The 13,153-nt window shown below is 38.9% G+C and overlaps 1 protein-coding gene across 3 annotated transcripts in view; it reads right to left on the bottom strand.

Annotated features, from left to right (window-relative positions):
- The window catches only part of atp8a1 (ATPase phospholipid transporting 8A1), a 362,709-nt gene that overhangs the window by 221,532 nt on the left and 128,024 nt on the right, over positions 1-13,153 (bottom strand). For all 3 annotated transcript variants that reach the window (XM_080188142.1, XM_080188135.1, XM_080188148.1), the window contains exons 12-14: positions 7,659-7,786; positions 6,817-6,894; positions 5,078-5,166 (exon numbers count right to left, since the gene is read on the bottom strand). In XM_080188142.1, the coding sequence (XP_080044268.1) occupies positions 5,078-5,166; positions 6,817-6,894; positions 7,659-7,786 (295 nt within the window). The remainder of the gene's footprint in view (positions 1-5,077; positions 5,167-6,816; positions 6,895-7,658; positions 7,787-13,153) is intronic.

Genomic DNA, 13,153 nt, shown 5'->3' with positions numbered 1-13,153 from the left:
ACACATGCATCCAAGGTAATGTTGAAGATCTTAGTAAATAGATTGAAAGCCAAAACAAGCTGTTGTTAGATTGGCTATGATCAAATCAGTTATAGAAAAGTTTTTGGAATGAGAGAGATGGTGGTAGTGATGAGAGTGTCAGGTGAAAGAATCATTGAATACCAACAAGAAGTGTACGCTTGCTATGTGGATTATGAATAGGTATCTGACCAGGTAAACTGGTAAAATTTGTTGAGTGAGATGACAGGAAAGATAAAATAGCGATTGCAGGTCTGTACATGGGACAGACTGCTACAAATAGATAAGTATTGGGTGAATCGGGGCCTGCTGTGAGGCAAGGTTGTCTACTATCACCATTGCTCTTCAACATTTATGTGGAAGGTTTGATCAAAGGAACACAGGATAACAACAGAAAAGGTGTCAAAGTAGGAGGTCAACTGTTGAAAAAAGTGAGATTTACGGATGACAGAACGGTATAACAGAAGATCTACAGATACTAATGGATAGAATGAATGAGGTGGTGAAAGCTTATGAAATGAAAATGTAAAAAAGATGAGTCATGAATATTGGAAAAAATAATGATGGGAAAGAAGAGGTCAAGATAAATGATCAACAGCAGGGACAGGTACCACAATTTAAGTACCCAAAAAGCATCTTGCCAGTAGGTTGCTGCTGCCATAGAAAGTCAGAGCTAGAAAGGAGTGGCAAAGAATACATTCTCCAAACATAGAAAATTGCTCGGCATAGGAATGAGTAGAGACCTTAAGAAAAGAATGATCAAAACTTTGATTTGATTATCTTGTTGCATGGACCTTTGAAAAAGTGGACTTCCAAAGACTAGAAACATGGTTCTGGAGAGAATATTAGAACATTGAAGAGACTCTTGGTTTTGAAGAGGAGAAAAGATCATCAGTGAATATCAAAAAACCGCAACAACTTGGATTGGCCATATTCTAAAGGCACGAGAACTTGATGAAGGAGACGATTGAAGGAAAATTAGAAGGATGTTGACCAGTAAAGCTTATTAGTCACAAGTAAGGTTGACATTAATACTGCAATGAAGTTACTCTGAAATTCCCCTAGTCGCCACAGTCTGACGCCTGTTCAGGTCAATGCACCTGACCAAGATGGAGAAATAAACTGATGATGTCAATGAAAATGAGGGGCTCCTAAATGCTACTTCCTTTTTGGCAGACATGGAAGAAACTTCACAGAACATCATAATGCCAAAACCTATGACGGAAACCAACCAAGATAGGATTTGAACAGGCATAAATACACAGAGAGGAAGTCAAATAAATATTCAATGAATCATGAAATGAATATACATAGTTTCACTCACTTAACAGTTCAGCTCATGGATGCTGGCATAATATGTGCAAAAGACTTGGTGAAAGTCAGCCAGGATTTTCACATGTTTTGATTGGATTGCTGTGTAGTGATAACTATATATCCTAACACTCATATTAACACAAAGAAAGCTAACTAATCTTACCTACAAACTTCAGAATATCTAACCTCCACATGATCGGGAAAATGACTAGAGTGAGAATGGAAATAGGAAAGGAAAGGGGACAGGGAATCATAATGTACAAGGAGAGAAAAACAATGTAGTCCATGAAAATGCATTTAATAATCTACATCTAAATTTACTCTCAAGTATAGAAAGAATATGCATAGGTTAAACGTAAAGTACTGAATATTTAATATGTAGGTGAATCTCTTTCAAAACACAATGTTTTAGTTTGGGTCAGAAACATGAGGAAAGCATTATTAGTTCAATGTGAACTTTTATTTCCTGGGCCAGAGATGTACTACAACATAAGCAATTACAAGTGGAATGCATATCTTGTAAATGGACTGAATGCACTTGGATTTGCTATGTGTCTGATTTAACTGTGTGAGCCACACAGTGGGAATCATTACAGTGTTAATAATAAATGGCACACTAGTTTCAAGGAAAATTTATATTCCTGTCCAATTTCAAGAAGAGAGTACTATGAGATGTAGTGTTAGGCTGTGTGACATAGGGTCCATTTTTTCCATCCATAGGCAGAATTTTCCAAATGGGATTTTGTGTCCCCATAACTGTCACAAAATTGAGAGATTAGGTTCTTTAAACAACCCTGATTTCTCCTCTTACTGCCAGTTCATAACAGAGATTGGGAGCTCACATCTGGGATTGATCCAACTTGAATTTAAACAGAGTCCAAGTTAAGGTATAAAACAGATTAGAGATAAGAATCAATAATAAGCTAAAAAGGAAATTAGTGGCTGGACCAAATTTTAAAGCAAATACACGTATTGCAGCAAATTCTTAATCTCACATTAGAACGACATGGCAAATTATTACAAAGATAGGTATGGAAACCTTAGTGTACACTTAAACTGGACCAGATGCTGGGCAACACGACAGCTCAGTGACTATCACTGTTTGCTGTGCAGATACATGGATTTGGGCCAGTGTCTGCAGGAGCTTGCGCATTCTCCCCGTGCTTGCCTGGGTTTTCTCCGGGTGCTCCGATTTCCTCCCACACCCCAAAGCTGTGCTGTTAGGCTGATTGGTGTAACAAATCGTCCTTAAATTAGTCTTCCCTCAATGTGGAATGCCATAAGCATAGACAAGGGTCATGGGTGGAGAGAGGACTCAATGTTAAAATGGCGGCGTGGGCTCGTTAGGCCGAAGGGCCTGTTTCCCGTGCTGTGTTGTTCTTTGAAAAGGAAGGGCTAACCAAAAGTTAGCCTCCCAACTCAGGGAGGATTGAGACTTGTAGCCAGAAACTTGCAGGTAATAGTTCCTCCTGAGGCACAAAAATACTTCTGGAGAAGTTAGACCTGAGTGAGTCGTTAGCCAGAACAGATGGAAAAATCAGAACCAAACAATGATTGCATTCAAGATAGCTACCCTTGCCATCAAATGGTTGTTAGAGCTGGAGAGGCAGAGATGTTCCAGGAAAGGGAGGGAGAAAGAGAGTGTGTTCCAGGAAAGAGAGTGTGTTCCAGGAAAGAAAGAGAGAAGTGAGCTGCAGGGCAATGCAGCAGCTGGGCAATGCAGCAGCTGGACAGTGACCTGAGGATAGCCAGGAGGGGGTGGGGGGAAAAACAGGACATTTCCCCAGTTGAACCCCCATCTGCCACACCCAAGAATGGCAAATGACCAATTCACAACCCTGAATTTTGAACAAATTCCCAGAGAACCACTGGCAGGAACCTCACCAATAGTTCTCCCACACCACCAACAGATTGAAAATCCAACCGGTTAACCAAGTAAAGCATGAGCTAAGCTGGACAGTAGCAGCTTGACCTAGCACCCAGAATGCTAACCACCTTGTCATATCCCCAAACCCTTTTGAACATACGTAAGCAGGAGGTTGGAATGCTTGCGCCATCCCTCTCCTCTCAAAAAAGGAAAGTCAGTATTTTAGCACAGAATAGACTTCCCCAGGCAGATGAATTTCAAAGCCTCCCATGTCACATGAATTTTCCCAAATGCCAGGACCAGACAGTGCCTCGTGCATGGTCTTCTCCAGAGTTTAAACTCTAAAGAAAAAGAAATGCAGTAGGAAACTCATTTCCTCTGTATCTGTGTGTTTGATGTACCAGCATGGATGAAAGAATGCCTCTATACTTCTGTACTACTTCTTCCTTCCCTAGAACCACATTAAAAAAAGTGAACTGAAATGCAATTCACTTCATTTTCTCCAACAGGGGAGCAGACAAGAAGAAATCTCAGCCTGGCTACTTTACATTTTTTTCTGCTTTTCAAAATGGACAATTGCTGAGATGATAAAATGGCTCCAGCTGTTGACATGCTGGCTTCTGGAAGTTTCTGAACAGTTCGAAAGTGAACTAAGGTAAAACCTCACACTCGCTGGACTGTAACACTCCTTGCACTGAATCAACATTCCGGCCAGGCCAACACAATGGATTAGCAGGTGAGATATCTGCCCTGGTCAGCTATGGACAAAAGGCAGCTGATTGTAACTCCTAATCTTGAATATGGTACAAATGGCCCCACTGTTACCTGCTCCAAAACACAAAAGGTTTCAACTAGGGGCCTCATTAGCAGAATAGCTCAACCTGAAACTGCCCTATTACTTGACTGAGACTTGAGCTGTCTGAATTCCTGTATTTATACAGCTTTTGGATTTTATCTTCAGTCAGTGTTTGACCTTAGAAGAAAATCAAGACTCCAGGCAAACAACTTATCTCTATTTACTACTTTGAAGGTAGCAGAGAAAGAACCCATGTCTGGATTTTTAATTGCCTTGCCCTTTCTTTATTTCTTTATTTGTACCTTCAAGACTAATTCAACTCTACATGAAAATCCTCACTTTTGGAAAGATGGATCACCCTGCAACAGTCAGCATGCTAACCTCGGAAGGAAAATACCATTGGACTTTGCCTCTAGATTCTGGACTCACGTGAAACTATAACTCTTATTTCTGTTGTGGTCTTGACCTGTTCCCATTTCTTCCCCTTTTCTTGCATGAATGCAAAAAGGGGTGGATGCTGTGAAACCCACATTGTGTGTGTAAAAGAAACCTACCCTTTTCTTTTACCTCATCTTGAATTTGCTGAGGGGTTATCAATGGAGGATTGAATCACACCAGCTGAAGAGTTGAAAAAAATACATCATTACTTTCAAAGGGGGGAAGATCAGAAATTGCACCTTTTTGTTTAGGGATGGGTAGTGAGATGAGAAATAAGGGCTGTTTAAACAAATCCCCCTTCTGTCCGTAACATATTCTATCGAGGACTCCATTTCTGCCATTACAGAAGTACCTTTGAACATAACGTCAAAGGTTTGGATGGGAGGAGAGTTGTGGGGAAGGAGGATGAAGAAGTTTTACTGCTTGCTAAAATATGAATTGTTAATTTGACATTTTTCTAAAAAGGAAAATCATCATTTCAATAGGATTCATATCACATTAATCAGTTAATACATTTTCTCTGGAAATTTTCTTCCCTTTACCCTGAGGTACCAAAGAAACACATACTGCTCCAGTAAAAGCAGAGATTCAAATTTTATATCTGTAGATTGCTTAGAAAATCTACCAAAGAGAAAGAAACTTACCCATAAGCGATCCCTGCTACAGTACACTTCTTAAACTCCATAACGTTACATGTTAAAGTTCCAGTCTTATCTGAGAATATATATTTCACCTGTTAAAATATGATTCAATATTTTATTGAAGTAAAATTATGCAATTTAATGCCAATACAGTAAAAGCTAATGATTAGTAACTGAATGCAGACTTAATTAAGCCAGTGAATAAATGCCAATAGATCAGAAATTATGACGCAATAATTTTTAAAAATGGATTCTGAACTGTTGCATTGTTTCTGCATTGTTCAGGTCCTCAGTAGTCAATTCACACGTGTATTATTTTACAACAAATATTTAAAAAGAACTGAAATTCAGCTAAGAACAACTTGCATTTACGTAGCTACTTAAAAGGTCGAGAGACATGATGAGACACATAATCAGACAAGAACAGGATTAGTCCATGAGAGAAGATGTTAGGTGGACTGACCATAAAACTTTCTTTAACCAAGTTTAAGAGAAGTCTTAAAGGAGGAGACAGTGGTGGACAGAAATAAAGATTTAGGAAGGGGATACAAAAGCAGAGGGCCTAAGCAGCTGAAGGTACACCCATCAATGAAGAGGAAATGGAAATGTGTAAGGAACAAAGTTTCAGAGTTGCAAAGATCCTGAAGGGTTGTAGGGCTAAAGAAGGGAGGGATGACATCATACAGGGCTTTAAACACAAGGATGAGAATTTTAAACTGAGATATTGGTGTACTTAGAGTGAATGTAGATCAGTGAGCACAACAATGATTGGCGTGTTGCACTTAGCTGGGTTTACAGTATGGACATTAGAATTTTGGGTGAGCTCAGGTTCATGAAGGATGGAAAATGAGACTTCAATCATGGTAGCATTGGAATAGTTGAATCTGAAGATGACAAAGTGTGGATGACTGTTTAATCAGTAGATCGGGGAAGATGGTGACTTAGTGGAAAAGTCACAGGGCTACTAACGCAGAGGCCCATGCTAATGATCCAAGGACATGGATTCAAATCCAACCATGGCAGCTGGTAGAAAACAGGTTCAATTATAAATCTGAAACATCAACTAATCTCATTAATGTGACCATGAAACTACTATAGATTTTTGTAAAAACCCATCTGGATCACTAATGCCCTTCTATACTTAGCCTGGGGTCTGCCTACAATTGACTCCAAATATACTGTGGTTGACTCTTTTCCGCGTTCTGTATTGGCCTAGCAAGCCACTCAGCTCAAGAACAATTATGGGTGGGCAACAAATGCTGGCATTGCCAGCGACATCCACATCTCATGAAAGAATAAAACAAAAGATGGAAGGGTGAGGGAAGTTTAGGCATTGTTATGGAGGTTGGAATTATGTCATCTTTATGTTGGCAATGATATAGAGTTGGACACACAGCTCAGGGTCAAATGAGTTAGCAATGTTGAGAAAGTCTGGTTCAGTCTCAGAAAGTGGTTGGGGAACAGAATGGAATTGGTGGCACTGAAATGGAAATACAGGGAGGCAGCGGCCAGCTAAAGACTATGATTTCAATATTCCTGATAAGTAATTGAAGGAAATTGCTTCCCATTAGATATTAGACAAAATAGGCTACAACACAGATGGGGTCCAGAGGGGTAGTAGCTATGTAGCGCTGGGTGTCATCAGTGCAAATAAATAAGAAGTTCAGTGTGTTTTATCTATATGCATTGGATAAGGCAGAGCTGATGTACACAAAATAGCTTAAGTAAAGAACAACTGTTACCTGTCCCAATTCTTCATTTAGATTGGATGTTCGAGCCATGGCAGGAGTATTTGTTGGTTCATATATCATGTCCATATCCTGGTAGGAAAAAGTAATACAGCTGATTACATCCTGATCACTTGCACTTCAAATTATCCTTATCTGGAGTCAATAATTTTGAATATAAAACAAAACATTTTTACAAAGGAGGATGATGGACAAAAACTTACATAGTGCCATTCGTGTCACAGGGATGTTTCAAAGCACTTCAATTATTTGTGTAGCATCTCTGAATTGGATGATGGAGGATTTAGAAAATAATAATACCTGTCCAAATCTAAGGAAACTATGAACAGTCCAAATCAGAAGTGGGTGTGGAGAAATATTACCTCCTGATACATTTTACATTACCACCACCATCACGTCTTTCTTGGTGTTCTACTTAGACCCTTCTTTAGAGATTTTTCAACCCTTCTCAGCGTTAAATTCATGGTCAAATTTTGCTTTTGAAATTAATAAAAATTTAAGAAACACACAAATATTGCAATGCAGAAAAACCCATAAATAGTTAGTCTCTTAAAAAAAAAATCAGTGTGTCCAAACACAATCAAAATCAACAGAGGCTCAGTTTCAGTCAGGGGAGCAACAAGAGAATGTCATGATGCCACCAATGGAAGTTGAAGGACTCAAGCTGAAGTAAATAAAATTAATGGATAGATTCCAACTTGCTGATAAAGTCCGACATATATGACATTTACAGGAAGTATAACTTGTATGAAATACATGCACTTGCAAGGTTTTTGATACATTATGGATATTTATTCAGTCGCAAATATTATTGTAAACTGAAATCTCATACTTACCCAGTTAATGAAAAATGCTTGGATAAACTTTACAACCTCAAGCGTAACTAATAGACTGATTGGAATGAGGTTATTAAAGAGGATGATGAAGGTTAAGAAATTCAATCCAAAATAGCTTGCTCCACTACCTGTAAAGAAAATGATTTTAAATATGAATGATTTTTTTTTAAATGGGGCGAGGGGTCAGAATTTGCAGTAAAGGATATAATTGCTCGCAAGTAAGAAGACACCAAATAGCCTGGATGGTGAGGTGAACAGTGCTTGCCATTATTATTCAGCAAATCTGATGGCAACTTCTGACATTTGCACACTTGCAATTAAATGTTGAAACCTATGCTGAAATCTTGCTGCCATTCAAACTGGCAGAATCTTACGGTCCGGCCGATGGTGTACCCCACCATGGGTTCCTCAGTGACTGAGAGGGATGTTCAATGGGAAACCTTGTTGACAATAGTGGGCCATTAAATTCCACTAACAGCGAGCAACATGCTGCCTCCTGCTGCCGTTAAACAGGCTACAGAAAATGAGAAAAACCTTGCCCCTAGAAACAACTGTGAGATAGAAGTTGTTCTTCCACAGGGTTGTTGCCCTCACCAACAGAGGCGGCACTGAAATCAATAAATGGCATAAACTTAAGTTATTAACCACTAGGCTCACATTAAAAGCTGTAGGAATAGTGCTTTAAGACTGCATTTTTAAACAGCATCATAAATGATAATTATTGATGAACAAAATCTCTGGGCCTAAAAGCACACTTAAATGTTGCAATACAATCGTAAAGGCATGTTACCTCAAGAAAATTGATGTTGTATGTTATTGAAAATACTTTTTAAGAAAATTAACATTTCATCTAAGTTTCTCTTTTATCTTACTATTTTAATTCTATCTGCATGTCTCAATCTTCATTTTGTTTCCCATGCAATAACGAAAATTTAATTCATTTTTCCTAATTTTTGCTGCCTCACTTGTAGTATGCACGTCAGCAAGAAACCTTCACTTGAAGCCTTGCTGTAACTTGCTCTGTTCAGACACCAGACACACCCTGTCGAAGGTGCTGCACTGATCAGACACGGCATTAGTAGAGTCTCTGCTGACAAGCCTGTAAAACGTCTCTAGACAACTGTACACAAGATGAACCATGAAAGCCATTTCTTTGCTACTGTAATATTTCTAAGTTGGTGCAGTCCTAGAAGACTGATAAATTCTTGTAAAAATGTTAAACTACTTGTAATTTAGTTTCATTCATTAAACTGTGAAGTTATATCAAAATATGTCAATAATTACAATATCATAGGCTCACCATGTTTACACCTGAGCAAAGAATTGATGCATGCTTCTATAGCCTTTATCACATGTACTGCTCAACCTGCAACTTTCTGCAAATGTCACTGGTTAGAGCAGATAGCCTGGCAAGTTTTCCACCGAGGCCAACTGTAATACCCAACACATATTAACTTGAAGGGCATGATTCTCCCAATAGATGGAGCAGTAGCATGTTGGGATTTTTCCCTACCCCTCTAATCATAACTAATTTACCTGGGTTGGTATTCACTGACCATGCATGGTAGATACTTTACATCAAGGAGGAGATCACCAAGGCCAAAGAGCAAATGGTGGAGATTGGCAGCATGCATGTATTTACAATACCAAGCAAGGTTGCACAAGGTCTTTAAAGGGCAAAAACATTGATGCAAGCTGGAGTTGCACTTCTGTAGGTTTTGGCAGAGATTAAGTCCTCCAAAAACTAAGAGTGTAAAATCTAGATTGAAGGTTTCTGCCTACTCTCTTCCTTCATTTTTGCACATCAGATCCGTTAGCACAGCTACACTAGATCTATTGCCAATTCTTACCAAGTGGTTCCAGGGAGCACTGATAATTGGGGTGGAAGTAGTAATCAAATTCTGCCTTATTTGAACCTGGTGAATGGGGAGCCATTTGGCAACTTGCTGACACTTGAAAAAACTGAAGTTGATCTGGGGAGACAAAGTGAACCTGTCCACACAATTTTCCTAGCCTGTCTAATTTCAAGCAAGGTGGCAGGGAAAAATCCAATTTAAAGTATTAAGTACAATTCATTTTTGCTGACAGTGCTAAAATAGTTTTAGCATATTGTATTTTGTGATGTTGTGTCCTAACAAGACATTGCAATGAACTTCACATCAGTGTGCTCTGGGTTAAATAAAGCAGAGCAAATCAAAAATTGCAATAAATATTCTACTGAAATTGGAATATTAGAGAAATATTTTGCCAGCTCCAAGTACAGACTTGGAAAATGCACCATTATAATCTATGAAAGCAACACTGCGCTGGAGAAATTATTTTAAACTGATTCCACTCGTTGTGCAGCGATTATTCTCTGCTTACTACTTCTCTGTGACATCACAACTAAGATCAGAATTAAATACAGGATTTTGAACAAAGAAAAAATACATGAATCACTATGATATACCATCGCCTCATTTGTTCAAACATTTGAGAATGGCAATTCTCTTTTAATAGTTTTAACTCCGTGAAGAAAAACATGCAAGGAAACATCTACCTCCAAAACAAAGATTTGTTGAGATTTGGCCAGGATCTATCTACAAACAAGATTTTAGAACAGGAATTGCAATTGATTTTGATCTATTCCTAGGATCAGGTCATTATGTTGAGCATCAACAAGAAAAACTGAAGCAACGACTTTTTAGAATTAGTTGAAACATCTTCCGGAAATTGCAAGGTTCAAGTACACATTTGGTGTAAATTATAAGCAATGCAATTATTAATGCTGGCTGAAGTTCAGAGACAATTTCAAAATGAAACATAGAACAAATGTTTCATGACATGCAACCTGGTCAAAAGTGGTACTGTTTTATCCCAGTGCCTTGCAAATCTGCAGATCTATATTTTCAGGGTCAATAGGATTCTTTGAAGAAAGTTTCTGCATCATAAGACTGATGAAATTGATAAGTTAAATATTTTACAAATTAATTATAATGTTTCTCTCAACATAATACTTATAGAAGTGTGACAAATAGGAGAAGAAAATCATGGCCAAAATATATTGCAGACTGCCAGGAATAATTTGATTACCACAGCAGATTTGATGGTAAATTAGTTTCTTGAACAGAGTAGCACAAAAATTTTGATTAGTATACAGTATTACACTAGTTGCAAATATCAACATAAATAAAAGCCAGTTTCTATGTGACTAAGTCTATATGAAATTTGTTGTAATATAAAATATAATGGAGCTGGTATTAAAACAATCTAAACCTTCAAATTGACAATTTTGAAGTTAAAATGATTCCCCCCCTCAATCTTCCACACAGTTTAAAGTCATTTAAACTGCTGCAGCCTGTATCACACAAAGACCTTTATTCACATCAACTCTATCCTCTCCAAATTTCACCATAACTGAGTTAATTGACCTCAAAATGTCCATCATAATCCCAATCAGACTTACTGATCTCCTCCTACCTTATGATTCACAATCATCTAACACTGCCCACCCCCCCACCTTCCAACTCTCATTGTTCCATCATTAGCCACTTTGCTTCTGCCCTGACGAACCTACTAGTCCAGTTTTCGGTACTTTCCTCCAACTTTTATTAACACACTGTTTGTGTCTGTTGCCTGCATACGCCCCCTTTTTGATGGAAATATTACTGAATCAACCAGTATGTTGATAAATTTATTAGACAATTTCAGATATTTAACTACTTTAAAGCTGTATAGGGTGCTGATGAGGCCACACCTGGAGTACTGTGCACAGTTTTGGTCTCCTTACTTGAGAAAAGACATACTGGCACTGGAGAGAGCGCAGAGGAGATTCACTCAGTTGATTCCAGAGTTGGGAATAGATAAGATTGAAGAAGGGAAATGGTTTCCCTAAATTGCTGATTAATGCCCAAAGATGTGGAGGTTAAGTGATTAGCATAGGGTTACAGGGATAGGGTTGCGGCAGGGGAGGGGGGGGTGGTGCTTGAACACAATGCTATTTCAGAGAATTGGTGCAAAAATCAATGAACCTAATGGCCTCCTTCTGTACTGTATAGATTCTATGGATTCCAGAGACCAATTTAATGAACTTCTGCCATACCCACCTCCTGTGCAAGTACATCCTTTCTCAAATATGTAGACCAAAACTGCACACTGTATGATTCTATCACGATCAACACTGCAGAGGAAAGAGGTGGAGGTTGTCACCCCCCATCATCAGACACTAGCAGTCACACATGCGTAAAAGATGCAAATGATTAGATATTCTGGTAGGAGTCACACTGAGCGGAAAGTGTTTATTTTAAAAAGAAGAGGCTATTGTGCAAATGGGAACAAAAAAGTGCATTGTTTGTCCAAAATATAGACGATTGGCAAATGTGTTAAATTTAACTTTAATAGGTCTGGCTATCACACGTATCAACTAGATAAAGATTTCTTGTCATTTTCTCACCAGTTTGGTATTGTGTAAAGATTTGTACTTTAAACTCCATAGCCCAGGGAGGGTTGGTTAAATTGTGATGAGGTAGTTGTTGCCCTCACAGATTACGTAACTCACACAGACCAATAATAGAACCCAGGATTCTCTATTTCTGGGACATCACGCAACTAGATCATTAATTGGTGGCAGTGCTGATGGCAGTCTCACTCTAGCATAACAGACACTGCCACATTTGCTGCACAGGCTGACAGTGGGCTGAGAAGGTGTAGAATTTGCTGGCCTTTGTTTTTCTCATTTTCATTCAGGGATTCATCCATATAAACATGTAACAATAAAATTAGTTTGAACTCAAAGACAATGCGATAATTGCTACAATTAAAAATACAGGTGATGCATTTTAAAACATTAACAACAGAAGAGTTAAGCATCACAAATAAAACTTGTGCAGGAAAAATAAAATAATTGTATGTGAGTAATGATGCATATATTCATTGAAAGTTAAAACATCCACTGATATCTTTCTGAAATTTGCAGAGCTATGAAATAGGACCACAGGTCTACAGGCCAAGCAATGCCTTTCAAAAGGAGGACACTCAGAATTGTATTTACACATTGCCTTTAATGACCCCAAGATGTCCCAGAGAGTTTAGGTGGTCCACTTTGGTAGGAATAACGGTAGGAAGGGCTATTACTTACGTGGCGAAAAACTGCAGCAGGCGACGGTGCAGAGGGACCTTGGGGTCCTTGTGCATGAGTCGCAAAAACCCAGCCTGCAGGTGCAGCAGGTGGTCAGGAAGGCGAATGGGATGCTGGCCTTCATAGCGAGGGGGATTGAATATAAAAGTAGGGAGGTCTTGCTGCAGCTGTACAGGGCACTGGTGAGACTGCAGCTGGAGTACTGTGTGCAGTTTTGGTTGCCGCACTTACGCAAGGATATTTTGGCCTTGGAGGGAGTGCAGAGGAGGTTTACTAGGCTGATACCGGAGTTGAGGGGGTTGAGCTACGAGGAGAGGCTGAATAAACTAGGCTTGTACTTGTTAGAGTTTAGAAGAATGAGGGGAGATCTCATTGAGAC

This window comes from Carcharhinus amblyrhynchos, chromosome 1, assembly GCF_965287045.1.
Source record: "Carcharhinus amblyrhynchos chromosome 1, sCarAmb.v2.hapA, whole genome shotgun sequence".
NCBI lineage: Eukaryota > Metazoa > Chordata > Chondrichthyes > Carcharhiniformes > Carcharhinidae > Carcharhinus > Carcharhinus amblyrhynchos.
Note: the sequence above shows the minus strand (reverse complement) of the source record. Positions and strands in the feature narration are given on the sequence as shown.